A 27,575-nucleotide genomic window follows, 5' to 3' on the forward strand; every position below is an offset into this window, starting at 1 on the left:
AGAGCTCCCAGTTCTTCTGTGGAAGCCCACTCTCTCTAGGCTTGAAGCAGGGAAGGATGAACTCTACCCTTTCCTCTCAAGTGGATTCATGTCAAAAGGGTGTACCTCACCAAAGAAACCTCTGCGAATCTGCCCTCCCAGACTCTAGTCAGTGATGGTGAACTTTTTGAGCTTGGCGTGTCAGCATTTTGAAAAACCCTAACTTAACTCTGGTGCCGTGTCACATATAGAATTTTTTTGGTATTTGCAACCATAGTAAAACAAAGATTTATATTTTTGATATTTATTTTATATATTTAAATGCCATTTAACAAAGAAAAATCAACCCCAAAAATGAGTTCGCATGTCACCTCTGACACGTGTGTCATAGGTTCGCCATCACTGAACTAGCGCTTTTAATGTGCCTGTCTTCTTGGGCAGCTCACTTTGGTATGCGGCTTTTATTGTATCTTTGAGGCTCACAGTACAAAGCATAGCGCCATGTATTACACATAACTTGGTACTTTATGTAGTAAAAATATACATGGGGAATGATAGATACTGATTTCCAGATAATGATTTCCTCTGGGGATGAAGGGAAAGATGAGGAATGTAAGAGGAGAGGGTTTAGGTCTGTCTGTGACATTTTATTTCTTCTTCGAAAAGTTTTAAATCGCTATGGCAAACTTTTGGCATTTGTATACATTTAGTGGTGGACGCAGAGCTACTTTTTATATTACTTTCTCTAATCATACAGATGTTTTTTTCTGTGTGTTTGAAATGTTTTGTCGTTTAAAGCTAAATGGAGAAATGAATCTGGGTTACTGTGATTTTTCTGCTTTAGGTTTCTCTCTCCCTTTATTCTCAAAGACAGGGGAAAAGTCACCTGGTAGAAATTATCCCAACTTCCCACCCTCAGATACACACATGTGCACCATCCTTTTCTTCTTCCCTCTAGAACAGTGGAGCCACTGTCTCTTCATCTCTACTCCAGACCCCCTTCCTTCTAACCTTCTCAGGAACCTTGCACTCTTAATCTGTCAAAACCTCACTCTATCTCTACTGACTTCCCGCCACAAGTAAATATGCTCTAATTTCTCTTAGCTTTAAAAAACAAAAACAAAAAAACAACTCTGCCTCAAGCCCAGCTAGTGCCCTATGTCCTTCATCCTCTTCATGGTCAAACTTCTCTTAAGAGATGTTTACTTGGTTGTCTTTATGTTCACATCCCCTACTCTTCACCTGCTCCAATCTGGCTTCTTTCCCATGAAGTTGCTCTTGTCCAGGACAACAGGACTTCTGTGTCACTAAGTCCAGTTCTCAGCTTTGTCACCTCTCAGCAGCATTTGACAACCATTGGTTACTCTCTGCTTCTTGAAACCCTCTTTCCGTTATTTCCATGTTACAACATTCTTCCATTTCTTTCCCAATCTGCCTGCTCTTCCACGCTCTCCTATGTCAGTTCTTTTTCCGACCAGCCGTTAAATAGTGAAGATTCCCAGGGCTCAGGCCTAAACCCTTTCATCCCTCTGAGGTTTCTTTCTGTGATAGCAGCTACTCCCATGGTTTCTATTATTTTCGCTGTGTCTCCTCTGAGTCTCCTTTCCCTGTGACTCAAACCTCTCCGGGAGGGACTACCGTAAAGGACAAGCGGTAGTTTAGGTTCCATAGAGGTAACTCAGCCCTTTATCTTCACAGCTAGGCTGGTTTGGGGTCTTTAGAGTCTGGATAGAGACCCGTACATAGTATAGTGAAAAGAGCAAAAGTGCGAGACCTGACACTTATTTTGGAGAAAAGAACACTATCAGGTCCCACATACTGTTCCACTGATCTTTGCACTTTTTTTCATTGTGCATCTCTACTGGGAAATGTGTTTTAATATAGATGCCTGATGTATGTGTCACTGTTAATATTATACACATTATTATACTTCCATGAAGAGAAACTTTTAAGTATACAGTATTTTTCTTTTGTCCATGATTTTTAAAAATTTTCACAACATCTGCATTTTATAGGTAAGGATCCTAAAGCACAGGGAAGTTTAGTAACTTATCTAAGATCACAGAACTTACTAACTGGGTTATGTGTGACAAATCCCAAACTGTTTGAAGCCTCAGTTACAAAGTGATAGATTTCAGCTGCCATGCTGCTTCTAGCTCTGAACAGCCTATGCTCCTATGCTGTTGCTAATACTCACCTCAGATGTAATCTCTGATACAATATTTTTAGCAGATAATGTGTTACGGTGATTCATTTACTAATAACAAGAAATTTTAGGAATTAGTGGAGGATGGAAGAAAAACTAAATATTTAAAATAGTGTCAAGTTAGCCATGCACCACTTAGTGATAGGGATGTGTTCTGAGAAAGGCATTGTTAGGCTACTTGGTCGCTGTGCAAACATAAAGTGCACTTACACAGATCTAGATGTCATAGCCCACTCTGCGCCTAGGCTCTATGGAATAGCCCATTGCTCGTGGCTGCAAACCTGTACAGCAGTTACTGTACAGAACAACACAAGGTTAAACCAAGCACAAGAGGAAACGATGCCGTCAAGACATGCAGTGAACATGAGAGGTATGAGGCTGCTGCTGGCATAACACGGCACACAGTTTTGCAGCAAACTTTTTTTCAATAAGCAGAAAGTGTGCTCGAAAATAATAATAAAGAGTGTAAGTATAGCCAACATAGTAATATAGTCACTTATGATCATTATCGAATATTATGTAACTGTATGTAGTTGTATACACTATGCATTTTTATGACTGGTAATGTTGTAGGTGTGTTTACGCGAGTATCATCACACCCATATGAGTAATGCTTTGTGCTGCAAAGTTAGGGCGGCTACGACATCACTGGGCAGTAGGGATTTTTCAATGCCACTATAATTTTATGGGACCATCATTGTACATGTGGTCCATCATTGACCTGAACATTGTTCTGTGGGCATGACTGTAATTTTTAAAATCCATTGGTACTTTCTGCTTACAGATCTATGTTGCATAAAGTAGTTCCTCCTTATCAGCAGAGGATAAATTCTAAGACCCCCCCCAATGGATGCCTAAAACTTTGGATAGTACCCAATCCTATATATGCTAATTTTTTCCTATACATTAATACCTATGACAAAGTTTAATGTGTAGATTAGTGAGAAATTAACAACCACTAATAATAGAACAATTATAACCATATCCTATATAATAAAAGGCCAATATGTAAATTGTCCCCGGGGGAGTTCAACCAAACGGGAATTTGACCACTCACTATGACATGCGCTGACCACCAGGGGGTGGCACGGAATGAAGGAAGGCCCTGGCCGGCAGCCGGAAGGCCCCAATCAACCCTGATTGCCAGCCAGGTCTGGGGACCCTACCTGTGCACATATTTCATGCACCAGGCCTCTAGTACTGTAATAAAAGTTAGGTGAATGTTGTATCTCTCTCTCCAGTAGTTTTTATATTTTCAGTCTAAACCTATTCATGAGTTTGTTACCAACCTTTGTAGTAAATGTCTTGGTGTCACTCATTTCAGGGTATGCCTTGCTGAAGTCTTTATATTGGTTCAGTGCATTCTGGAGAAACATGTTGCTGTCCATCGGACCACATTTTCTGTTCATGTCTTCCACCTGCGCTGGGCCAGCTCAGCCAAGGGTTCAGTGAGCCTGAGGGGGGTGCGGCGAAGGATGTAGAAAAGACAGACAACAAGAATAAGCTGGGTCTAGGTCAGTGATGGCGAACCTATGACACGTGTCAGAGGTGACACGCGAACTCATTTTTTTGGTTGATTTTTCTTTGTTAAATGGCATTTAAATATATAAAATAAATATCAAAAATATAAATCTTTGTTTTACTATGGTTGCAAATATCAAAAAATTTCTATATATGAGACGGCACCAAAGTTAAGTTAGGGTTTTTCAAAATGCTGACACGCCGAGCTCAAAAGGTTCGCCATCACTGGTCTAGGTGGATCTCCTGTGCCTGGCTGAGGCCACAGAGAGAGATCCAGAGGCAAGCTGAGCCTTTATTTTATAGCCAGAGGTAAACAAGGTAGTGGTCACCATAGTGACAATGTTCTTGTGAGTTTCACTTGTTTTGGCAGCACTTGCTGCACCTCCCACGGCCCATTAGCTACCCAGATAGGATCTAGGGAGCATCATAAGGTCAAGCCTAATTATGCTAAGAGAACTGTGCCCTCTAAGCTGGGGCTTGTTTGTGGCTTCGCCAACAGGTCAGTCCGAGGCTTAACCCTATAGCCGCTCCCTACATCAACCCACAAATTTAATGCTTTTATCATATTAACTAAGCATTTACCATGTGCAGTTTTGAGTTGTGACAGCAAACCTGGCACAAATTTCATTTTCCATCACAATTTCATGGATAGAAGATTTGTTCTTATGCTTGATCTTAGCAACCTCAGCATATGATTTTTTTCTTCCCTTAAGTCAAGAACTTTTACTTTTTCACTTAAAGGAAGCACTTTATGGCTTCTCTTTGGCATATCCAAATTGCCAGCATAATTACTGTAGAACTTTGGGGTCATTTTTAAGTAAAATAAGGGCTGCTTGAACGTAAGCGCTGTGGCACCCTGACCGTCGATCTGATCTTCTAGATGGCCACTCTGTGATCACCGGGCGGGGGCATCGGCAGCATGAGATGCTGGGCACGATTCACATCCCGGTGGGACGGAGTGAGGTGGTACAGGGTTCCGTCACTGCTCAGAACGGCTTGCAAACTGAAAACTTATGAGTTGTTTTTTTCTGGAATTTTCCATTTAATGTTTTCATGCTGTGGTTGACTGCAGGTAAGTGAAACAGCAAAAAGTGAAAACACAGATAAGAGGGGACTACTGCATTTAAAAGATTGGTAGCAACAGTCACTTCAAACATAATTTACAAGATATCCATTTATTCAACGCCATAGGTAATTCTATTAGTTTGTTTTCGTGCGAATTTTTAGGTGATGACTTCCAGCCAGGTAAAGCCCCTTATTTCTCTAAGTTCTTGGGTTGCAATAAATAACTGCCAGTGTGTGCCTCTCTTTCAGTGTCAGCAAAAACATTTTCTTTTAGAGACCGTCTCAGTTTAGTGCATTTTCTTTGTCAGCTCCTTTTCTTCTGTATAAACAGTGCTATGATCAAAATAACTGTCATTTGCCTCTGAAGCTATTTCATGGTTTTGTTTTTAGCTCCCTTTGGAATTTAAAAGAAGTGGGGAGACAATTTTAGATTAGCACCTGTCTGAAAAGTTCCAAAATTAGAGATGGCCATCTGGTTTGCATAATTTTTAATGTTTTCTAAATAGGATGTTGCCATTCCAAATAGATTTTTAGGCTATTGTAAAATAATAATTTATTTTAAGACTGCTGCAGCTGTTAACCTTTTACTAATAAACTGAAAAGAGGATAGTTAGACATCGGTGATGTTTACTCTAATGAGGAATGCTTCTGTAACCTCTCTATTCTCTTATGAGACTGATCTGGGCAGTGTAAGGCCATATTTCTCATCCCTTGGACTCACGTAACCTGAAGCTTAGATTCCTCTGTGCTTCCAGTTATTCTAGATCAGGCCTAAAGTAATCAACCACAATAACTCTTATGATATCTGAATTTGATGGAGGCCATCTCTGCATTGGGGGTACTTTAAAATTTGACTAGCTCTCCTGCATCCTGTAATCACTTTGAAATAAATTTCTAGATGCATCCACGATATTCTGCATTTTAGAAATTCTGACATTTCCCTGGCCAGGTACTCAGTTGCTTAGAGTGTTGTCCCAATATGCCAAGGTCGCAAGTTCAATCCCTAGTCAGGACACATAACATGATCAATGAATGCGTAAATAAGTAGAACAACAAATTTATGTCTCTCCCTCTCCTCCTCCCCCTCCTTCCTCTCCCTTCCTCCTTCTCCCCTCCTCATTCCCTCACTTCTCTCTCTCAAGTCAATAAGTTTTAAAAAATTATTTTAAAGAAAGAAATCTTGAGGTTATTATTCATCCGCTCTATTCAGTTCTCACTAGTCTAGGTATATGAGGGCTTTTGCCAAACCGAGTGCTAAAGATTCAAAGAGTATATAAAAAGCCAAGGCCACTGTCAAAGAAATGAAACTAAAACTGTAATTGCCTATAACATTGTGTGCTGGGGAAGGTTTTAAAAAAGTACATTTGAAAAACCAGTGAATGTTAATTGTTGCAAGCTTTTTGGAAAGCACTGTAACAATATATATCATACACCTTTTAAAACTGTGTACCCTTTCACCTAGACATTTTATTTACTAAAATCTCTCCTGAAGAAACAATCAAATACTCAGGCAAATATTTATATATTTAATGCAGTAGGCAGTAGAGTAGAGCTAGTATAAGCTCTGAAGCCAGATTGCCTCAATTCACACCCTGGTTCTCCTAATTATTGCTAGGAAAGCCTTGCTTAACTTCTGTATGTGTATCAGTTTCTCCATCTGTAAAATGAAGAATAGTTCCCTACTCATAGAGTTCTTCTACAGAGATAATAATAATCCCCTCCAGTATCCATTAGCCACCACAGCAATGCTGTATAACAAATTGTCCCCAAACTCAGAGATATACAATGAGCATTTATTTCTTACTCATACACCTACGGGCCAGCTGGGATTCAGCTTTTCTAAGGTGGGCATGGCTCTAGGTCATGGGTTTGGTTCAGGTGGACTATAGTGTCACTTATTCTCCTGAGATCAGTACACTACCAGGTACTTGTTCTTCCCCAAATAGTGTCTGAAGTGCAAGAAGTGAAGTCCAGTTGTATATTTTTCATTGCATCAGATCTACTAACAAACATTGTCCGGAGCAGTCACATGGCCAACACAGTGAGGCAGGAAGAGTGAGGCAGGGGGAAGGAATGAATATTTATAAACCAAGGTTCAACATATTTTTGGCTATATCCACCATCCGGTCTCTGTTGCAGCCACCCAGCTCTGTTGTTACAGCACGAAACCAACGTCAGACAATACATCAGCGAATGGAATGGCTGTGTCCCAATAAAACTGTATTTACAAAACCAGGTGGCAGTCTGGATTTGGCTCATGGGCTATAGTTTTTCAACCCTGACCAATTTACTACATCAGATCATAGATTTTTTTTTCCTGAAGGTTAAATAAATTTATGTGTAGAAAGTGCTTATAACAATTGGTACCAAGTTGCACTAATAAATATCAGCTTTCTTTAGTAGTGTTGTTGTTAGTATTATTATAGCACAATATTGGAAACTAGAGGCCCGGTGCACAAAATTCATGCATGGGGAAGGGGGTATCCCTCAGCCCAGCCTGCACCCTCTCCAATCTGGGATTCCTATCACAATCCAGGACTGCTGGCTCCCAACTGCTCGCCTGCCTGCTTGCCTGATTACCCCTAACCACTTCTGCCTGCCAGCCTGATCACCCCCTAACCACTCCCCTGCCAGCCTGATTGCCCCAACTGCCCTCACCTGCAGACCTGGTCCCCCACAACTGCCCTCCCCTGCAGGACTGGTCCCCCACAACTGCCCTTCCCTGCTGGCCATCTTGTGTCCACATGGGGGAAGCCATCTTGTGTGTTGGAGTGATGGTCAATTTGCATATTGCCTCTTTATTAGATAGGATAATAAAAATGTGCAACAGAAGAGCTAGGGTTAAATAATTTATGGTATACCCATACTGTTAAGTGTTATACATCTATTAAATATCTTTTTTAAATATCAAGACTATTAGCTTAGGAACATGTTTATAGTATGTTAAGTGGAAAAAGGAGATAAATTATATTTATCATATGATCCCAATTATTTTTCTTTCTTTTTTTATTGCTTAAAGTATTACAAAGGGTATTACATATGTGTCCTTTTTTTTTTCCTTGCCCTTGACAATCCCCTGGCCTCCCCTAACCCCCAGTGTCTATGTCCATTGGTTATGCTTATATGCATGCATACAAGTCCTTCAGTTGATCTCTTACCCCCCTACCTCCTGCCCCCCAACCCTCCCTGGCCTTCCTGCTGCAGTTTGACAATCTGTTTGAGGCAGCTCTGCCCCTGTATCTATTATTGTTCAAAAGTTTATAATGGTCTCTTATCCATGAATGAGTGAGATCATGTGGTATTTTTCCTTCATTGACTGGCTTATTTCACTTAGCATAATGCTCTCCAGTTCCATCCATGACGTTGCAAATGGTAAGAGTTCCTTCTTTTTTACAGCAGCATAGTATTCCATCGTGTAGATGTACCACAGTTTTCTAATCCACTCATCTACTGATGGGCACTTAGGCTGTTTCCAGATCTTAGCTATGGTGAATTGTGCTGCTATGAACATAGGGGTGCATATATCCTTTCTGATTGGTGTTTCTGGTTTTTTGGGATATATTCCTAGAAGTGGAATCACAGGGTCAAATGAGAGTTCCATATGATCCCAGTTATTTTTCTTAAAAGATAATGTATTTTACATATTTACATTAATGGAAAACAACTAGAAAAATATCAGACTGCATCATTTATTTACATAATTCTTTTTTGTCTTGTTTTTTATTGAGATATAATTGATATATAACATTTTTTTTAAATATGTTTTTGTTGATTTTTTAGAGAGAGGGAAAGGGAGAGGAAGAGGGAGAGATAGAAACATGTATGCATCAACATCCATAGGCTGCCTCCTGCACGCTCCCTACTGGGGATCGAGACCAAAACTGGGCCATGTGCCCTGACCTGGAATCTGACTGGTGACCTCCTGGTGCATGGGTCAGTGCTCAACCACTTAGCAACACTGGCCAGGCGATATATAACATTTTATTATTTGTAGGTGTACATGACTTGATACATGTATATATTGTGAAATGATTACCTCAGTAAGTTTAGTTAACATCTATCACTCACATAGTTATAAATTTCTTTCTTGCGATGACATTTTAACATTTACTCTCATAGCAACTTTCAAATATACAGGACACTATTGTTAGCTATGCTGTGCATAATATTCCCAGAACTCATTTATCTTATAAAATTACATAACACTCTGTTGTCTATCTTTTCCCTACATGAGCATGTACTGTTTGCTGATATTAAAGTACTTTGATGATAAAAAAAAAAAATAGAATCTGGGTGCACTGATTCTAATTCTGGGTTCTAACTCTATTGTAGTTACCATTTTACATGTCACTTATGTTTTAATTGCTTAATAAATTAAGAGTTTACCTTTAGAGATAGCTGTTTAATGGACACTTCCCAGCCTGCTGTAGTCTTAAATTAAAGTTGTTCTGCTCTAGGGCTCCTGGAGCTCTGTGGCAGGGTACCCACCAATGGGGGCAGTATCCCCACCCTGACTCTCAGGTCTTAGGAACAGTGGCTCCTTTCCAATCACATTTCCTGAGCAACCACAGTCTTTCAGTGACACAAAGGCAGAATGTTGTTACATAGAGGTGAACAGCCTCCCCAGTATTTGAATATACACATCATCTTTGCTCATGTATCAGAAGGAGGTTAGATTTCAACACTTCCATGCCACTGTGTCTAGAAGTCACACAAATGAATACAGGGAAAGGAAGCTTCAGAACCCATTAGCTCCTTCATTAACCTCACAGAATATTAACTAAGATTAATTTCTTTTTAAAAGTCCCATGCCGAACCCGGTTTGGCTCAGTGGATAGAGCGTCGGCCTGCGGACTGAGGGGTCCCGGGTTCGATTCCGGTCAAGGGCATGTACCTGGGCTGCGGGCACATCCCCAGTGGGAGATGTGCAGGAGGCGGCTGATCGATGTTTCTCTCCCATCAATGTTTCTAACTCTCTATCTCTTTCCCTTCCTCTCTGTAAAAAATCAATAAAATATATTTAAAAAAAAATAAAAATAAAAATAAAAGTCCCTTTACAGGTATCAAGTTTAATCTAAATTATAATCAGTTAGCTTCTGGATACTCCAAGATTCAACTGTGTTGAAAATTATTATATTAATTAGGTTGTACAACCTTATAAGTTGCTATTCCAAATATATTTTCCCTAAAATATGCTTTAGAACCTGAAGTTTAAAGGGCCCAGGCTTTTTAATCTCAATTTAGGTAAAAACGTAGCTAAACTTTATTTTCAGTAAGTGAATTGTTAGTGAACTTAAGTGCCAGCTAGGATTCCCATATAAGATTTGCATGTGACTATTGTATGTTTTAATAAGTTTTAGTTGCCTCTGGCCAACTAAAAGGAGAAAATGGACACCTAACTTGCCATTCTGGGTGCCAGAATCTTGACTGAAATAATATGATGATGAGAATCTTACTCAGAAATATAACTATAACCACATCTCAAGTAGCTTTTTAACTTGGAACTTTGTGTGTATAAACTAAAGATTTGCGGATAGTTACTGAGCCCATAATATGGAATGTGAGATATATTCAGTCATCTTTAAATATAAACGCATACTATTAATGATTTTAATTTCCAGTTCTTCCCCACTAAAGAAGAAGGAAGAATCCTGAATCAGAATGACCAAGAAAATTGCTTCTGTTCTTTTCCCCTCACTCCTAGACCCTGCTTTGCTGGTCCTATCTTAGAGTGATAGCTATTCTCCAAAGACAACTCCTCAGTGGTCCATGCTGCCTGGTATTCACACCCTTATGTAGTGCCCCCAGCACTCAATCTGATATGGTCCCGCAGAACCCAGGGTATGGCAGAGCACTGGCCGAGTAGCTCAGTTGGTTAGAGCACTTGCAGGTTCCATCCCCAGTCAGGGCACATACAAGAGTCAACCAATGAATGCATAAATAAGGGGAACAACAAATCGAGGTTTTTCTCTCCCTACTTTCCTCTCTCTAAAATCAACCAATAAAAAATATTTTTTAAAGAGTGTGGCAGAAATGACGCAGCTTCCACCTTAGTCAGTGGGAAGTCAGCAATGGTGTAAGAGGCCTGACTTCCCAGAGCACCATTCGCTGAAGAACTATGGCTGGCCACATGAAGCTGTTCCAGGCATTCCAGCTGAGGGGTTGGCCATGTGAATGAAGAAGCCATCTGCAAGTCCAACCCAGTCGGTCCTTCATCACGTGACTCCAGCCCCACTCACCAATGCATGAAAAACATGAGAAAACTGACCAGCTGAGTCCAATCAACCCTCAGAACCATGAAAGACATAAACTGTTGTAAGCCACTATGTTTTGGGAGAGTTTGTTATACAGCATAGAAAATTGGAACACTTCGTTTTCCCAACCCCTGTCCTTGTGCACTGGGATGTTGAAGGACCTGATAGCCCAGTAGTTTTCATTTGCTGCTGCAAATGCTAATGTTCTTTTCAAGTAGAGTGCTAATAGAAGCTACACCTGCTTCTCACATGCTCTGTAAAACGCTGGCTGACTACTTGTTCATTAGAAGCCTTCTGTGTACCTTCTCTTTTAATCCTAGGATGCTTTGGTCTGTTTTCTAGGCTTTGCAGCTCTCTGAAACATGTGCCTGGACTGTGTTCTCTAAAACAGCAGCTAAGTGAGGATTACAGACTTCAGCTTTGATGGGAAAAGTCATTTTCTCATTGGCTAAGAACTGAGGTTGCACACATACCCCCAGGGAATTCTGTGACATTTCCCATGTAATGCCTTTACACTTCCTCCTGGCACAACCGACTTAGGGCCCAAAACGGTTGAATCATTCTAAGTCTCATATCACGTCAGCATATGGTTGAACTATATGTTCTTATTGTCTCTTTCTGAGACTTTGAGTCCATAATTTCCAGGAACAGTAGATGGAGTGAATATATGAGACACACAGAGCCAAGCATAGATTGTGGCTCCATATTATGAGTTTTTTGACAGAACTTAAAGAGAAATGTGTGCATTTTAAAATTTATGTATTGATTGTATGAAGTAAATTGCTTAATAAAAAACAGTAGAATATTCCACAGCAAAGAAAGTGAACAAACTATAGCTATTTGTATCAGTTTGGATGACTCTCACAATATAATGCTGAACGATGCTAGTCAATAGAATATATGGTGTATGCTTCTCTTCTACAAAGTTCAAGAGCAATCACTATCACACATTTTAGACAGACATGATCAGTGAATAAACTACTCTGAAAAGCACATAAATGATTGTCATAGAAGTTTGGAGCATGTTAAAATTAACTCTGTATTGGCAAAAGGTACATGGGGGTCGGTAAAGGCACTAGAAAAATTTTATTTCTTAACCAAGTACTAGTTACATGGTTATTTGCTTTCTAATTATAATTTAAGTTATACTTATGTATTTAAAATAATTCTATATGAATGATACATTTTACAGTAAAAAAAAAAAGTTTTTAAAAAGCAACCAGGCCCGGCTGAGCTGTGGTTGAGCACCGATCTATGAACCAGAAGGTCACAGTTTGATTCCTGGTGAGGGCACATGCTGGGGTTGTAGACTTGATCCCCAGTAGGGGGTGTGCAGGAGGCAGCCAATCAATGATTCTCTCTTATCATTGTTGCTTCTGTCTTTCTCTGTCTCTCCTTTCCTCTCGGAAATCAATAAAAAAATATATTTTTTAAAAAAAGAAGTTAAAATAAAAAAGCAACCAGGAGACTTCTAGATTCCAGAGATATATTTTTAAATAGATAAACTAAGCACCTGTATACAAATGTCATTTTTTTCTGATTAAAAAGTAGTACAGGGTGGAGTGGGCTGGAGGGGGTCGATGAGGGACAAAGTGGGGGGGGGGCATATGTAATGCTTTCAACAATAAAGATTTTTTTTAAAGTAGTATAGCCCTAGCTGTTTGGCTCAGTGGATAGAGCATTGGACTGAGAGTCCTGGGTTCGATTCCTGTCAAGGACACGAACCTCCATTGCAGGCTCCTCCCCGACCTGGGCCCTGGTCAGGGCATGTGCAGGAGGCAATGACTTGATGTGTTTCTCTCACATCAATATTTCTCTCTGTCTTTCCCTCTCTCTTCCGCTCTCCCCAAAAATCAATAGAAAAATATCCTCGGGTGAGGATTTTTTAAAAAGTAGTACATAAACATTATAGAAATCCTGTGTATCAGAGAAGAAAATAGAAATCACCCATAATCCTACTGCTATACCATGAGCATTTTTGCATACTTTGACACTACATTGAAATAGTAATTACTGTTGAAACTAGCTAGCCACAGGCTTAAGGATCACCTCAGACAACTACTAGTAATTCTCCAGGTGTCCTTGCATTTTTGATGCAGTCAATCTCTAAGCATAAGAAATATGAATCAAGATTCAGATAAAAATTGAAAATTATGTTTCTTGGAATTTTAATTCTAGACTTTCAATAAAATCAAAACAGATAATATGCTCATGCAAATAAAACCTTTAGAATTTAGATCAGAAAACAACTAGGATTCTTCCTATAAATGTGAAAATTTAACTGTTAGAAAGGCGAAGAATGCTAAAACTCTGACCAGTAGACAGTAGTGCCTTTGGTACATTTAAATATTCTTGTAATGGTTTTCCAGTAGCCCTCCAACTAGCAGTGAGAGGCACTTTTTATTGCAGATAGGATCCATTCCAAATAAAGTTTATCAGCATGTGTTGTGATGTAAATATTTAACCTATTAAATACTTTCTTCATATTTCTGAGTTTTTTATAGCTAGCATAGTTTTCAAAATTATTATTGCTATAAATACCTAGACTTTATTTAAATAAGTGGGTAATGTCATATTCAGGGATATGTGTCCATAATTTTACCTCTAGTCTTTGCAGTCACATTACTTCTAAATATATTGTAAAAGTCAGCTAGCTACAGTAATGTTGTCAATATAAAAATAAGAAATTACTGGTAAGCCCTAGCTGGTTTGGCTCAGTGGATAGAGAGTCGGCCTGTGGACTGAAGAGTCCTGGGTTCGATTCTGGTCAGGGGCACATGCCCAGATTGCGGGCTCGATCCCTAATAGGGGGTATGTGGGAGTCAGCCAATCAATGATTCTTTCTCATCAGTGATGTTTCTATCTCTTTCTCCCTCTCCCTTCCTCTCTGAAATCAATAAAAAAAAAATATTTTATAAAAAGAAATAACTAGTAATTTAAAAATTTGAATGGACAAACATGTCTCTCTGCTTATTCTAAGAAATAATGAATGATGAAATGATTGTCTTTGAGTTTAGCAAGTGTTAATCTTATCAACTGTGTTTCTTGAGTGTTTAAGTCCACTAAATATGTTAAATAAACTATTTGTGGGTAAAGGTAGAGATGTGATAGATATTTTTCTTTTAGAATATCTAAAATTAAGAACATCCATGTAGGGAGTATTTAGGGGTAAAATAAATGGGATTTTGTTCTTTATATGTTTACTAGAGGCCCCGTGCATGAGATTCATGCACTGGTGGGGGGCGTGGCCTGTGGGGATTAGCCCACTGTGGGAGGGCCACTCATCCGGGTCAGCAGAGCGGCTGTGGACCCGCCCTCTGAGTGGCTGCTCCCTGGTCTGGCATCTGCCTTGGAGCCGGAGCACTCGCCTCTCCCAGGAACCTGGTCAGGCCAGGCCCAAGGACAATAGCACTAAGAGGCAGCAGCCATGAACCCACCTCCCAGCCCCTGGGGTCAGCTCTGCGAGCCCAGCAGCAGCGGCCCGCGGGCATCCGGGCATCTGGAGGAGGCAGGCGGCAGGGAGCGAGGAGGAGGAGCCTTGGGTGAGGAGAGGGAGATCGCAGCACGGGTTCCTGTCTGTTGGCCCGGGGTTCGCAGCGGGAGCAGCCGCACATCCCAGTTAGCCAGCGGTGCTCCCCCTGTGGGAGCACACTGACTAGGGGGGGGGGGGGGCAGCTCCTGCATTGAGTGTCTGCCTCCTAGTGGTCAGTGCACGTCATAGTGACTGGTCGTTGAATATGAAATAGATAAATGGCTAAATTTTGATGTGTTGTCTCTATGCCTATTTTTTAAACTTAATGTAAAATTATTTAACAAAATCAAAGGTTTTCAGATTTATTTTGAAATTAAAAAGTTATCACAATGAGATCAAATGAATAAAAAAAGAAGTGTTACTGTTCTTTACAGTAGAATTGGTAAAAAAGTATGAATCATCATTTATATCTTTTCTGTGATTTTTCTTTGTTTATAATAAGATATTGCTACTTATTTACTCTGGTTATAAAGAACTGCTTCTAATTATTATTTCCAGATAGATGTTTATAATTAGCATTAGTTTATGCTTTAAATACTAATCCTAGATAATATGCAAATCGACCAAATGGCGGAACAAGCAGTCGCTATGTCATGCACTGACCACCAGGGGGCAGACGCTCAATGCAGGAGCTGCCCCCTGGTGGTCAATGCACTCCCACAGGCAGCACTAAGGATGTCCAACTGGGGTTTAGGTCCGCTCCTAAGCTGTCAGTCAGACATCCCCCAAGGGCTCCCAGACTGCTGAAAGACCTTACCCCACCACCCCCAGTGCATGAATGTCGTGCACCAGGCCTCTAGTTTAAAATAAAATAATGGTCAAATTTTTAAATAAAATAAAGAATAATGATTCTTTCAACCCCATAATTTTTGTTTTATCATATAACCATGATACAAGGACCAGATAATTCTTTGTTGTTGTTGGGCCAGATAATTCTTGCATTGTAGGATATTTAGCAGCATCTCTGTCCTGTATCTGTAAGATTCTAATAGCACTCCCCAGTTGTGAAACAAACATTATCTCCAGACTTTGCCAGGAGTTCCCTAGGAGACCGCATTGACTCCAGTTGAGAATCACTGCCGTGGTATATTTACTAAAATTCTTATCATGCTTTGCAGGATCATAATTTGGAATAAAGCAGTGTAATATTAATAGCAAGGCGCAAAATCAGCAGAATAGAAATGCTGCTAGGCAATATTTTGGATTGTTCAACATAAATAAAAAAGTCAGAAACAATAACCACATTTCTTAAAGACCAGATTGTCTAGATCAGCTGTGGGCAAACTACGGCCCGCAGGCCGGATCCGGCCCGTTTGAAATGAATAAAACTATTGAAAAAAAAGACCGTACCCTTTTATGTAATGATGTTTACTTTGAATTTATATTAGTTCACACAAACACTCCATCCATGCTTTTGTTCCAGCTCTCCGGTCCAGTTTAAGAACCCATTGTGGCCCTCGAGTCAAAAAGTTTGCCCACCCCTGGTCTAGATCATTGATACAGAACATTTCATTGGAAACATTTCAGTGAGTGCCACACAGGGCATAAAATTAGTTAATAGCTATACAAGTCACTTATGGTTGTTTTTCTTCAGTCGTTATTTTAAATAGGAAATAGCAAGATCTATAGATATTAGAGGACACATGAAGGTCCTTGTACTATTTTGTGTTACACCAAAATCTTTTATTTTTCCTGGCATGCTGGAATAAAAATGTGTTTCACTCCTTTTGTCATTATGTCTACAACAGGTGATGCCCAGTACCCTGCTGGGAATGTCATTAAATCTAACTTCCTCTCCAAAATTTTTGGCATTCTGTATCATGGCGAGCACTCAGCAGGCAAGCCAGTTCACAGGATGTTTTTCAGTTTAAACATATGCCAGAGAAAATTTAAAATGTAGCTATTTGAGTTATATAGAAAAGCAAAATGATTTCAATTTAGTAAATTGGATATGCAGGAGGGAGAAATATACAACTCTTAGCTTCAACATCCATTAAGCACACTGTGCATTAGAAAGAATTTTATGGGTTTTATTGAACATTTGTACAAAACCCTAACTAATTATTGATGGAGAATCTATAGGGCAGTGGGCATCACTAGACTTTTTGAGGTGGGTGTCCAGAAGAAGGAAAGATAGGCCCAAATCTTGAACTGGGCGAGAACCCTACTCAGCAGTAGGGCCTGTGTTGTTTTTCTTTACTCAGTGACTTATTCCTACTGTGGAGCAAGGAGAGGAAAAAAAGAAAATAGTGTCATATCTTTGCTGGTTGTTTTACTAAATGAATCAAGATTAATCTTGTTTTAATCCTGTCTCAAATGAATCGTGTAAAATATTAACCTAATATCAGATTGGACTTCTAAAAGTAAAATTATGCCATGCTATGGTCCTTCGCGTTACACTTTTAACTATTTAAAGGGTACTTGTATGGTAAGTTTATTATGTGTTTGGCCCTCACTGGAGATGTGCTGAAAGTGCCTGGCCCATGGTAGACAATCAAGAAATGGTTGCTGAATGAATGTGTGGGAAGGTGGTGTCCTGGTGTGGCAGTATGTCTTATTGTACAATATAAAAATTTTTAAATCAGTAGAGAAAAACATATACAAAAGAAGGCATGTACCCATCACCCAGCTTGAACAATTATCAACTCATGGCCAATCTTGTTTCAACCATACTCCGCATACTTTTCCCTTGCCATATTATTTTGAAGCAAATTTCAGGTATATCAATTTTTTGATAAATATTTCAGTATCTATCTCTAAAATATTAGAGCTCTTTTCTTTAAACATTACCACAGACCCTTATCATACCTAAAGTATTAATCCCTTAATACCACCAAGTATCCTGTCAGTGTTCGAATTTTTAATTATTTCATAAATGTCATTTTCCCCCACATATTTTCATTTGAATCAGGACTCAAAAAGATGTACATTATGTGATTATTTTATTTCTTAAATATTTTTTAACCTTTAGTTTTTCCCATCCTCTCTTTATTTCCCCCCTTGTAATTTATTTCTTAAAGAAACTGGGTTGTGTGTTACAGCGTTTCCCACAGCCTGGAGTTTGCTGATCGTATCCTAATAGTGTCACTTAAACTTCATTTATGCTCCTCTGTCTCCTGTATTTCCTGTAAACTGGTAGTTGGAGCTAAAGGCTTCATCAGATTCAGATTCAATTTTCTTCTTGGCAAGTTCAAAAAAGAAGGTGGTGATCAAATCAACAAGACAGTATTATTGGCTTTTTGCTTAGTGCCTTGCCTATTGACTTAGCTAGCATTTGTTGAATATTTTTATGTGCCTACAAATGAACTTATGTTATATAGGTATTATGTCATTTAGTCATAGTTAAGCCTCATCACGTATTATGTATCTATTTCTTTCTGACGACCAGACCTCTAATTAGGGCATTAATTAAATGTCTTTCAAACGAACCCCTTGGTATATACTCCCATTGTCATTTATGTGATTTTAATTTGGAATTGTCTGAATTTTCTGTTTACTGGATTCATTTAGAGTATACAAAATACCTTGCATTAAAATGCATTTTTTTGTATCTTAATAAAATTAAAATAATAAAGCTCATATCCCTATTATTTAACTGTGATTTTGTTGTACTTAAGCTTTCTGGTAATGGGATTCACCATCTGTTAACCTAACAAAGACTGGTCTCTAAACCATAAATAGGGCCAACTGAATTCAGTGTTTCCTGAGTCTCTTTTTCCTTTGCACTCATTGTCTTCTGCAGGTGCACTTTTATTTCCCTTTCATCTCTTTCTGCTTTCATTGTATGCTCACAGTACTCACAGTATCCTACTGTTGCCCAGTGTGAGAAACTGGCTTGTGATTTTAAAAGAAAAACTAGCTTTTTGTTGTTTGTTTACATTTCTTTAATTTATTCTGCTCAATTCTCTCCATAGTCCTAAATTCTACTGTGTATAAAACCAGACATTGCAGCTCCAGACTCAAAAAAGAAATGTCAAATTATCTTGACCAACTGACACTTGAAGATTAAACTGTTTGATGTGTGGTTTCGGTGATCCCAAGAAAGAATATACTTGTCAAAAAAGACGCCTTGTCATTAACTGGGCCCAAATTTATAATCGGAGTCCAGCAGCCATTGTTTATAGAGGCCTCTCATGCATATGAGGGAACAGCCTCAGACTGAGCTGCTAGCCTCTTGCACTGAGTTTCTGCTGCATGAGCTGTACCTTATAAAGAAGTTCCTGGAATCGTATTTCAACCAATAGGCTGAGACCTGCCCCATCCAATTGGAGCTGCACAGCTGTATCTTCATTTGCATCTTCACTGACCAATCAGAGCAGTTTCATAATAACCAATCAGGACTTAAGATTCCAAGCAATCAGAACAGTACTATTTGTACCAATCAAGCTACACATTTAAATTTCTTATTTGCATAAAAATGGACCAATCTAGAACCAGGGCAAGCACATTGTCTATATAAGCCAGCCTCCCCTTTGTGGAGAGGAGGGCGTGTACTTTCCAATTTCCACTGGTTGCTGTGTTTCCTTGGTTTGTAAAAACTGTTCACCTGAGTAAAGTTTCTCTTTTTACGACACCCCAGATGAGGCCACCTATTGACGTTAGATTGGTGGCACCAATCTTTTGTTAACAGGTTGATGGAGAAAAGGTACCACTGGCCCGAGTTGCAATTAGATGCCAAAGCACTCAAGCAAAATAATGCAAAGAGGATCCTACTGTGCACCTTTACAAATTATCGTGTAAGGGAGTAAGGTATCCTTTGTATGTCTTAACCTTTCTTCTCCAGTCATTTCTCCTTTAACAGTTGTAGCATTCTTAACTTTCCAGAATATCTATGAGGGGAAGCATTTGGCTGGTTAAAAAGAAGGAACCTAAGGCCTTAGTGAATATAATAGGTAAATAGGGGTTTATTTTCTTATTCTGGTTATACACCACTGTGAGGGATTAGACAGCTAGCCAAATTTCTTGTTCTTATGTTTAAAAAACACAATTATTTTTATCTTGATTATCCATAAAGAACTTTAAGATTCTTATTTGAAACAGTCTTCAGTAAATTTGTAGTAGATAGGAATCTTGTCTCTCTCTCCCTGACCTTACAGGGTGCCCAGGGTAGCATGGTGCGCGTGCTTGTGCTTAATAAGTAGCTTTCAGTGCTGGTGGTATTTGAAAGGTTATACATTTTAAAGGGTATTTTGTTTCCCTTTTTGTTGGCAGGACCAAGGAGCTTCCTTTTCTAAGACCAGTACTATTTGAACTCAGTGAAAGTACACTTTGTTCAAGAGAATTGCCATATGAAAGCCTAGAATATATATTGGGTTCTTTCAAGAAAGGGGGGGAAATCATGTTCTAGACAGTGAGTGCTGACTCAGTGCTGAATGAATAATTGTTATGTGCTCTTTTACTCACAGGCTCGTTTCTCATATGTGCGGATGAAATACCTTTTCTTTTCCTGGTTGGCAGTTTTTGTTGGAAGCTGGATTGTATATGTGCAGTACTCCACCTATACAGAACTATGCAGAGGAAAGGACTGTAAGAAAATAATAGTAAGTATTTTTTATTTCCTGGTATATGGAAAAACCAAGATTAATAACATTATTTTACTACTTAGATATATAATAATATTTTCAAAAAGTAAAAGTTAATTTGACCTTAGAGTTGTGCTGAACTTCTTAGCATTTTGATATGACTATTCCCCACTTAGGAAAATCTAATATTCAGAAGTCTAAATATATAATACAGACTAGTGTGAGAGCATCATCATTACAAAGAGGGATTTTTATTTTTCAAATATACTTGAAGTTCGCCCTAGCTGGTTTGGCTCAGTGGATGGAGTGCCAGCCTGCAGACTGAAGGGTCCCAGGTTCTATGCCGGTCAAGGACACACGCCCGGGTTGCGGGCTCGATCCCCAGGAGGCAGCTGATCATTGATTCTCTCTCATCATTGACGTTTCTATCTCCCTCTCCCTTCCTTTCTGAAATCAATAAAAATATATTTAAAAGATATGTGTGTATGTATATATATTTGAAGTTGGATTTATTCTAATCAGATAGTTTTTTGTTTACAGTTTGAAAGTGTTATATAACCTTTCCAGAATACATTTTTTGAATAAATGTAGTTATTCTCAAATACCAGAAATTTATCTAAAAAGCATAAACATTCATTTATTATTTAATTTCTTTTCTAACATTTGGCTATACCTCTGGAAGATTGCTCTGTCAGTCTAAGATTTCTAGTAGTAATCATTGCTTCCATGGCACTTATATTTTAAATGTTTGAGTCTAAGTAAATTTAACTCCTTGCTTTCTGCTAATATATTCTGATGTAAATAATGTTAAAACATTTAATCTGATAACTATATTTTTGGTAGTAATGCTTGTTTGGATTCCAATTATTATAACTTATTAAAGATTCTATAATTATTGAGTGGTTATCTTAACCTAAGCCAGTGGTGCTAGGTGTGTGCATGTAGCAGGGGACAAGACATCCTGACCTTACAAACCTATAGCAGGGAAGAAGATGAGGAACTACAATAGGGTAAGATAAATATTGCAATAGCAAGTGTTATAGGAACATAAGACAGGGAGATCTGAGCTTCCCAAAATTCTAAGAAAATAAAAATCAGTTTAGCTCTAGGTATTCTTAAATCCAGCCAGGATTTTTAAAAAGTTTTTCCTCAGGAGTAGTACAGCTTCTTAACTAGGCAAGGGAAGAATTGCTAATATAAGAAGTATAACAGCAGAGGAGAATTTTTTTAAGTGTAAGCTTTTTAAAAACCACGTATAAGTGGACCTGTATAGTTTAAATTTGTGTTGTTCAAGGGCCACCTGTGGAGTGGTTTCCACTTTAGGCTATTGTAAATAACGGTGTGCAAATAGCTTTTGAATCCTTATTTTTAATTCTTTTGGGTATATACCTAGAAGTGGAATTGCTGAATCATATGGTAGTTCTATATTTAACTTTTTGAGGAACTGCCATATTGTCTTCCTAATTCTCTTAAATACATTTCAATTCTCTGTTGTTTTATTTTCTCTACCTTTTTTCTTGGACGTGAACATAGTTATTTTAAAATCCTTTTTGGATGACTCCAGGGCCTGGATCATCTGTGGACCTGTTACTGTTGTCCATGCTTACCTCTTGTTTTTGGTCCTATCATTTTGTCTTTTAGCATGCCCTGTAATTTTTTACATAATGCCTCCAGATAAAAGTTCCTTTCCCTCTAGTAGCTGATTATCTTAACCCTATCATGGACCGTTCGGGCTGGAGGCTTGGTTGCACCTCTAGTGCAACCCTCTGCTCAAGCTATTTTTGGCTCATCCCTATTCCCAGAGCATAGCCCTCTAAGGATTTTAACTGAGAGCCTGGGAATTCATTGGGGTTTCTCCCTCTGGCAGGTTCATAACTTGAATCTGTATCTTGTGAGACTGCCAGAATGTCTGCTCTGCTTTTCAAAGGCTTTCCAATGAGATTTTTTAGCCTCCCATTCTGTAAAGCCTCAGGATTTGGCAAATATCCCAACAGGATAACTGGCTGTATGCTTGAGGCTCCCTTAGTTTCCTATTTTTAAAATGCTCACTGGTTTCTTATCCCCAGCAGCAGCTCTGACCTCCGCTCATGCCCAGTATTGGCAAAATCCTCAAGGGAAAAAGAGGCTATGAGCTCATCTCTCTGAGTTTCTTTTCTTTCTTTTTTTAAAATATATTTTTATTGATTTTAGAGAGAGGAAGGAAGGAAGGAGGGAAAGAAAGAGGGAGGGAAACATCAATTGGTTGCCTCCTGCACTCACCTTGACTAGGGATAAAGCCCACAACCAGGGTGTGCACCTTCACCTGATGGGAATTGAACCTGTGACCTTTTGGTGCATGGGAGGATGCTCAACCAACTGAGCCACACTGGCCAAAGCTCTCTAAAGTTCTCCTAGCTCACCTTTATCCCCTGGGGGTCAGCCTTCAGAGTCACCACCCAAAGCATGGTGTACCAAGTTCCCACGCTTGGTAAGGACTGAACTAGATTTTTATCTTCCACAAGACTGTGTTTCAAAAAAAAAAAAATGTGTTGGAATTCCCCTTTTGTAGAGCCCAAACTTGCATCAATCCTACAAACAGCAAATCCTTTTATTGCGTTTTTTAATGCTCAGTGTTAAAAAACAAATTTTGATCTACTGTGCTAGAAGAAAAGCTCACAGAAAATGGTTTCACAAAGTGGTTGCCAAATGAAGAGGTGATTGAGAAAATGTGGAGGGAAAATGCACTTTGTCAAGAAGTTAATGAAAATATTATAAATTTCCTGGATTTTAGGATGTGTGTTATAGACATCAGCTTTTTAAGACATTAATTTATTACGATTTTTTTTCTCATTCTAATTAAATATGGTTCTCTGCTAAAAAAAAAAAAAAAAAAAAAAAGACTGTGTTTCAGGTCATACATCTGAGAGCAATTGCAGCCACAAAATCTAGGTTTATCTCTTTCGAATCTTACCTCTCCCATACCTTGATCAAGTAATATCTTATTAGCTCTTAGAAACTTTAATATATACCTTAAAAATAGTTTCTGCTTCCTTCTTAGTTCTAATCGAACAATTCCTATGCAGTATTAGTCCTGTCTTAGTATTATTTATCTTAGTACTACTAGTTTTGATAGGTTTTAAGGACATAATTCCTAAATGCAGAGAAACTACAACTTTCTTTAGGCCAGCCTTAATGAAAAGATACACTTGAGGCTCAGAAATTTTTTTCATCATTTTCAAGTTTTAGTAAAATAAGCATTAAATTATGCTAGAATTTTGCTCTCCATCTATTTCTTACTAATTACTATTTTTGAATTTATCTTTATTTTTGAAAATATTACAGATGTCCCTCTTTTCCTCCCCATTGACCCCCCCCCCCAAGCCTTCACCTCACTATTATCATTGTCCATGGGTTATGCTTAATCTCTTCCTGCCCTCCGCCCACGCCCACCCTTCTCTCTGAGATTCATCAGTAAAATGAAATTAAAGGATTAAAAATCACAATCTGTCTCAGCTTACATGGCTTCCTTCTTCTCTGTAAAACTGTCTCTGTCTTTTTTCTTCTCTCTCCATATGTGTGTGAGGGGTCATATCTAATTGTAGTGGTTAAAAGCATAAGCATTGGAATAAAAGAGCTTCGGGTTTGAGTTCTACCTTTGCCATTCCTTAGCTGTATAAACTTGGGCAAGTTATTTAGCTTCTGCAAAATGAGGATAAATACTGTGTGTCTCATCAAATGGTTGTGAGGATAAAATGAGTTCATGTATTAAAAGGTTAATAATACTGTATTGTATATTTGAAAGTTGCCAAGAGAGTAGATTTAAAAGTTACCAAAAGAAAAAAAAATTACAGCTGTGAATGCTAACTAGACTTATTGTGGTGATTATTTCACAATATAGATGGTCCTCAATTTATGATGGTTCGACTTATGATATATTCTTTTTAAATTCTCATCCGAGGATATTTTTCCATTGATTTTTTTTAGAGAGAGTGGAAGAGAGAGGGAAAGACAGAGAGAGAAACATCAATGCGATACTAAAAAAATTCTACACTTGGAGAAAGGATGTACTTCTTCTGATGTGCTCTGGGTTCCATTTCAATATTTTATTTAGCTTTCTTTTTTCCTAAACTTTCTTGAGAGATATTGGTCTACTGTTTACTCTTTTGGGGGATCCCAATATTTGGTGGGTTTTGATTTCATTGTTACATTCATTGCCTTGAAAAAAAATTTGAAAGATTTTGTTATAAAAAATTTATATAGCCCTAACCGGTTTGGCTCAGTGGATAGATAGAGCATCGGCCTGCAGACTGAAAGGTCCCAGGTTCGATTCCGGTCAAGGGCATGTACCTTGGTTGCGGGCACATCCCCAGTGGGAGGTGTGCAGGAGGCAGCTGATTGATGTTTCTCTCCCATCGATGTTTTAACTCTCTATCACTCTCCCTTCCTCTCTGTAAAATCAATAAAATATATTTTTAAAAAATTTATATAAAATAAAAATCCAATATAAACAAGTAAAAAATAAATAAATAAAAAGCAATGGAGCCCTAACCGGTTTGGCTCAGTGGATAGAGCGTTGGTCTGCGGACTGAAGGGTCCCAGGTTCAATCCCGGTCAAGGGCATGTACCTTGGTTGCGGAAACATCCCCAGTGGGGGGTGTGCAGGAGGCAGCTGATCGATGTTTCTAACTCTCTATCCCTCTCCCTTCCTCTCTGTAAAAAAAAAAAAAAAAAAAAAATCAATAAAATATATTTTTTAAAAAAAGCAATGGAAAAAATATCCTCAAATGAGGATTAACCAAAAAAAAAAGAAAGGAAGGGAGGGAGGGAGGGAGGAAGGAAAGAAGCAAGGGCGGAAGGAAGGAAGAAAAAAGATGAGGGAGGAAGAGAGCTTTTTCCTTCTATACCTTTCTCAGGAAATTATTTAATGTTGATATTTCCGGCACGTTCCTCTGTGATCCAGAGAGAGGTTCTACTTGGATACTAGTGAGGAATCACTGTGCCATTCTGTTAACCTTCCTGGCTATTATATTAGCATGTGCTTTAAAATTGAAGCATTAAAAGATGAAAGAGCCTCTAAATTTTATTACAGTCTCTTTTAAGATTTAATTTCTAGAGATGATGGCTTGTTGCTTTAAACAACTAACTTAACATATACTAGATTTAATATATCTGGAGCCATGTTTCCAGTTAGATAGCAGAACTTACCTAATTATTTAATTTAGCTTTGCTTCTGCTTAGGATTAATCATTATTATTTGACTCCAAAGGTTCATTTTGTTCCATTACCCTGTATTTTTAAAATATATGGAACCAATCTACTTGGGACAGACTGTTTTTAAGGTATGCACAAGCTGCCCTAGCCAGTTTGGCTCAGTGGATTGAGAGTTGGCCTGCGGACTGAAGGGTCCCGGGTTCGATTTCAGTCAAGGGGACATGTCCAGGTTGTGGGCTCAATTCACAGTGGGGGGTGTGCAAGAGGCAGCCGATCAATGATTCTCTCTCATTGATGTTTCTATCTCGCTCTCCCTCTCCCTTCCTCTCTGAAATCAATAAAAATAAATTAAAAATAAATAAAGTACATACAAGCTTAATTTTTGCCTTTGAAGAAAAGTATAGCCTTTCTGGGTGCCAACTTGAGTTAGGTTGCCAATCTTTTCTTTGTGAATTTATAGAAAAATGTTTACTGAATAAGTTAATTTTAAATCTCAACAAAAATAAGCTTTATTCTAAGCATAATCGTACTGGTTAAATTATAATGGCACTTCTGGTGGCCTTCATGGGTTATGCTGCACTCTTATGTCACGTGATGTTCACCGTGATCCTGAAACAAGTGGTATCGTTGGAATCATTCACATCGTTCCTGAGCAGCAATAAAGAAACTAAGGGTGAAAGCCAGTTTAGAAGAAACAAGCCAGTAATAAAAGACCAGGTCGTTTTAGTTCTGTGCTTGCCAGCCCTGTGCTAGAGCCTGGAGGTACCGAATAAGACATGTCCCCGCCCTGAAGATGCTTACGGAGTAGTAGAGGATATGGAAAAGTAAACAAGAAGCACATGATTGAGACTGGAAATAGTGTTGCTAGATTTAGCCAAAAATAAACAAAAACAAAACCAGGCCCAGCCGGTGTTGCTCAGTGGTTGAGTGTCAACCTATGAAGCAGGAGGTCACAGTTCGATTCCTGGTCAGGGCACATGCTGGGGTTGTGGCTCGATCCCCAGTGTGGGGCGTGCAGGAAACAGCCAATAGATTATTCTCTCTCATCATTGATGTTTCTCTCTCTCCCTCTTCCTTGCTCTCTGAAATCAATAAAAATATGTTTTTTAAAAAACACCAGGATCTTGGCTATTTTAAATAATGCTGCAATGAAGGTAGGGGTGCATATATCTTTTGGAGTTTGTGTTTTTATATATATTTTTTTATAAATACCCACAAATGCAATCACTGGATCGTACGGTAGTTCTGTTTTTTAATTTCTTGAGGAATGTCCATACTGTTTTCCATAGTGCATCTTGTAGCATATGTCAGAATTCCCTTTTTAAGGCTGTTCAATATTCCATTATATGTGTATGCCATGTTTTGTTTATCCATTCATCCATTGATGGACCCTTGGGTTGCTTCTACCTTTTGGTTGGGACATTGTTTTAAATTAACCGAATCCAGATTGGTCATGCATGTGCCTTAGATTCTATTTTAAAAGATGACAGCAGCCACTGAAAATGTTTGCCAAAGGTGAGTATCAATACGCCCATATAACCAAATTCTAGGTTATAATGAAAATGATTTCTGCTACATATTTAGGTATTGGTTCAGCACATATGTACTTACAAGCAGTCACACAGCATTTCATATTATCAGTCTGTAAACTCATTGAAGTTCTGTCATTTTAGAGCTCTGTCCAGTGGCATGAAAGATTTGCTCAAGGCAGAAGCAATGATATCCAGAGGCAAGCTTATTACCCTTATAATGAGCATCAGGGAACTAGAAATTCCGAACCAGTGATTCTCAATGTCTCTTTTTGACCAGTAGCAGCGGTATCACCTGGCAACTTGCTACAAATGCAAATTTTCAGCCCCACCTGAAACCTAAGGAGAGAGAAACTCTCAGACGTGTTCAGCATCTGTGTTTTAGCCAGACCTCCAGGATACCTGCCACTCCTAAAGGCTGAGAGCCTCTGAGGCAAAACGATTAGCTCTGGGTACTTCCCTAAAGGTGAAGGTTATAACTTCTTGTGAAAGGGTAGGGACTATCTCAGATTTTAGCCAATTCACATATCTTAAGTACCTTTAATTGCACCAATAGTCATTTTTAACATTCACCATATTTAACAGGTCACAAATTTCATCAATAATTTGCTAATTAACAAATCTTAGAAATGGATCAATCTTTTTTGTTTTTATTGATTTTTTTGAGAGAAGGAGGGAGGGGGAGAGAGAGAGAGAGAGAGAGAGAGAGAGAGAGAGAGAGAGAGAGAGAGAGAGACACTCTCTTACACGCCTGAACTGGGAATCGAGTCTGCCAAC

At 38.7% G+C, this 27,575-nt stretch overlaps 1 protein-coding gene across 1 annotated transcript in view; it reads left to right on the forward strand.

Moving 5' to 3' along the window:
- DIPK1A (divergent protein kinase domain 1A) overlaps positions 1 to 27,575 on the forward strand; it is a 125,158-nt gene that overhangs the window by 78,638 nt on the left and 18,945 nt on the right. Inside the window, exon 2 of the mRNA XM_081087755.1 lies at positions 19,963 to 20,097. Within this exon, the coding sequence (XP_080943881.1) occupies positions 19,963 to 20,097 (135 nt within the window). The remainder of the gene's footprint in view (positions 1 to 19,962; positions 20,098 to 27,575) is intronic.

The sequence above is a fragment of the Myotis nattereri genome (assembly GCF_964212035.1).
Source record: "Myotis nattereri genome assembly, chromosome: 3".
Lineage (NCBI taxonomy): Eukaryota > Metazoa > Chordata > Mammalia > Chiroptera > Vespertilionidae > Myotis > Myotis nattereri.